At 48.2% G+C, this 2,360-nt stretch overlaps 1 protein-coding gene across 1 annotated transcript; it reads left to right on the top strand.

Moving 5' to 3' along the window:
* The first annotated feature begins 949 nt into the window (after positions 1 to 949).
* On the top strand, positions 950 to 2,001 carry LOC120689666 (putative glycine-rich cell wall structural protein 1). Its single transcript, XM_039972029.1, has one exon. The coding sequence runs from the start codon at positions 983 to 985 to the stop codon at positions 1,799 to 1,801; it is 819 nt and encodes a 272-aa protein (XP_039827963.1). The 5' UTR covers positions 950 to 982; the 3' UTR covers positions 1,802 to 2,001.
* Positions 2,002 to 2,360: the final 359 nt, after the last annotated feature.

The following is a 2,360-nucleotide window of genomic DNA, read 5'->3' on the forward strand; positions in this document are numbered from 1 at the left end:
AAAAAGTTTTGTAAATAGACTTCATTTAGTACTTCATGTATGTGTCAAAACATTCAATGTGATGTTTTTTTTGCGTTTACATGATTAGGGGGTAAAAATCTAAACAGGCCTGAAGAGGCGCCTGTACTGTATCGCATAGTCTGAAATTCCAGGATGAATTGAAATCTTCCGCTGCCGTTCGCCAAGCTAATCCATCTCGAGCTCCGTGCAATCCGGTTGCTACAGTATTTGTGGCGGTAGCGGGTAGCCCATTTGTGACTAATCTCCCTGTCTGGCTTATCCGGAAAGTCTCCGATCTCCCTGTCTGACCGTCTGGACAGTGGGCAGAGACGCACACGGATGATGCAGCAGTCAACGACTGCAAGATGCAGCCAAACTGATACCTGCAAGACCTCTTGCACACGGCCGTATTTGACTACGTGGTATCCGATTATGGATGGATGGAACCAAACAAAATCTATCTAACGAAAACACTTATTACCGCTCGAATCGGATCACGTTACAAAAATGCGAACCAAAAACCACCTTAATTTTTATCTGTTGTACGGAGTAGCTATACCTCAGCCGAGAGGTTACAATTCAAGCGTACGCCACAGCGAGGTGCACATAGTGCATGCCTAGTGCCAACTCTCCTTTCCAGCCGCCGGCCTGCCATGCAAGCCTGGTCAAAGCGTACGTGGCATTCAATTCATACTTGCCGCGTTATCGAACTCGATTCACACATAATACAGTCAAGCCTACTGAGAAAAACAAGTGCCCTATTTATATGATCATTACAAAATTATAGTCATGCACTCATGTTGTACCTACTTGTTGTTTCCATTCCAAGACAAAAACCACCGGTTGTCGCGTCTGTACAGCTTGTGGGCAAGTGAAGCCTTGGGCTATAGCTGGGACAGGCCTCCAGCTCTATAAATAGCCAAGAAACCTTCACTTCCTACTCATCTCATCCTTCAAGTTCACAAAGCTTGGTAGCTCGCAAATGGCTAGAACCAAGTTCGTGGCACTTAGCTTCATTGTCCTCCTCAGCATTGGACTATCCAATGCTGCAAGGGTTTCTCGATATGTGAGTGCTGGGGGTGGAGGTGGCGGAGGAGGAGGTGGTGGGTCTGGGGATGGTTCAGGATCGGGTTATGGTTCAGGCTCCGGGTATGGCCAGGCAAGTGGGTCTTCCGGTGGAGTATATGCTAGTGGAGGCGGTGGGGGTGAAGGTGGTGGAGGCGGCCAAAATGGAGGATCTGGCTACGGTTCAGGCTCCGGCTCTGGGTATGGTGGGGCTAGTGGGTACGGGTCTAATGGTGGAGCGTATGCTCAGGGAGGTGGTCAAGGTGGTGGAGGAGGAGGTGGACAAAATGGTGGCTCTGGTTCTGGTTCTGGTTCTGGTTCCGGGTATGGTCAAGCAGGTGGGTATGGGCCCTATGGCGGAGGGTACGCGCAGGGTAGTGGTCAAGGTGGAGGTGGTGGCGGTGGACAAAATGGTGGTTCTGGAAGTGGATCTGGTTCTGGTTCTGGGTATGGTCAAGCCGGTGGCTATGGCCCGTATGGTGGTGGGTATGCTCAAGCAGGTGGCCAAGGTGGTGGTGGAGGTGGTGGACAGTACGGTGGTTCTGGACAAGGTTCCGGTTCTGGTTCAGGTTATGGCCAAGCTGGTGGATATGGACCTTATGGTGGTGGATATGCTCAGGCTGGTGGTCAAGGCGGTGGTGGCGGTGGTGGGCAAAGTGGTCCAGGTGGCAGCGGATATGGGAATGGCTCAGGAAGTGGTTCTGGATCTGCTGGTAGTGGCACTGGACACCCATAAAACTTTAAAGTTATTATAGAAGTGCAGTTTGTTGCCGCATACTTACCCGCCTGTACTATGGTTCATGTGTAGATGTGTTGTATACTCATATAAGGAATAATTGGCCATTCCATGGCTTCTGTAATAATTGTAGCACATGGCATTGTACTACAATACCAATTTATATGCCATGTAAGTGTTAATTTGTTTGCATCGTGTTATCCTTATTGTCTCTATACATCATGTTTGTAATTCAGTATATATACATGTGTTTTTTTATTACGGGCTTGCTTGGGTTGATACCAAAATTTTGGCATGCCAAAGTTTTGGCAAGCCAAAATTTTGGCCACTATTTGGTTGGGTGTCAAAATTTGCCCACCTCTCACATTTTCCCTACCAAAATGTGGGCAAGTTTTTTGCCCAACATTTGGCTAGCCAAAACTTTGGCATGCCAAAATTTTGGCACCAATCCAAACAGGCCCTACATGCTACCAGAGCGAGTGGAAATATCGAACCCTTGAAGCGGTATATGTTTGTTGGGTGCACTGAAACACACTAATTTTACCAAATGAGATGGAAG

Source organism: Panicum virgatum, chromosome 9N (assembly GCF_016808335.1).
Source record: "Panicum virgatum strain AP13 chromosome 9N, P.virgatum_v5, whole genome shotgun sequence".
Lineage (NCBI taxonomy): Eukaryota > Viridiplantae > Streptophyta > Magnoliopsida > Poales > Poaceae > Panicum > Panicum virgatum.

Excerpts from the sequence above, each read along its gene's own strand:
- LOC120689666 (XM_039972029.1), top strand. The coding sequence starts at position 983 with ATGGCTAGAACCAAGTTCGTGGCACTTAGCTTCATTGTCCTCCTCAGC.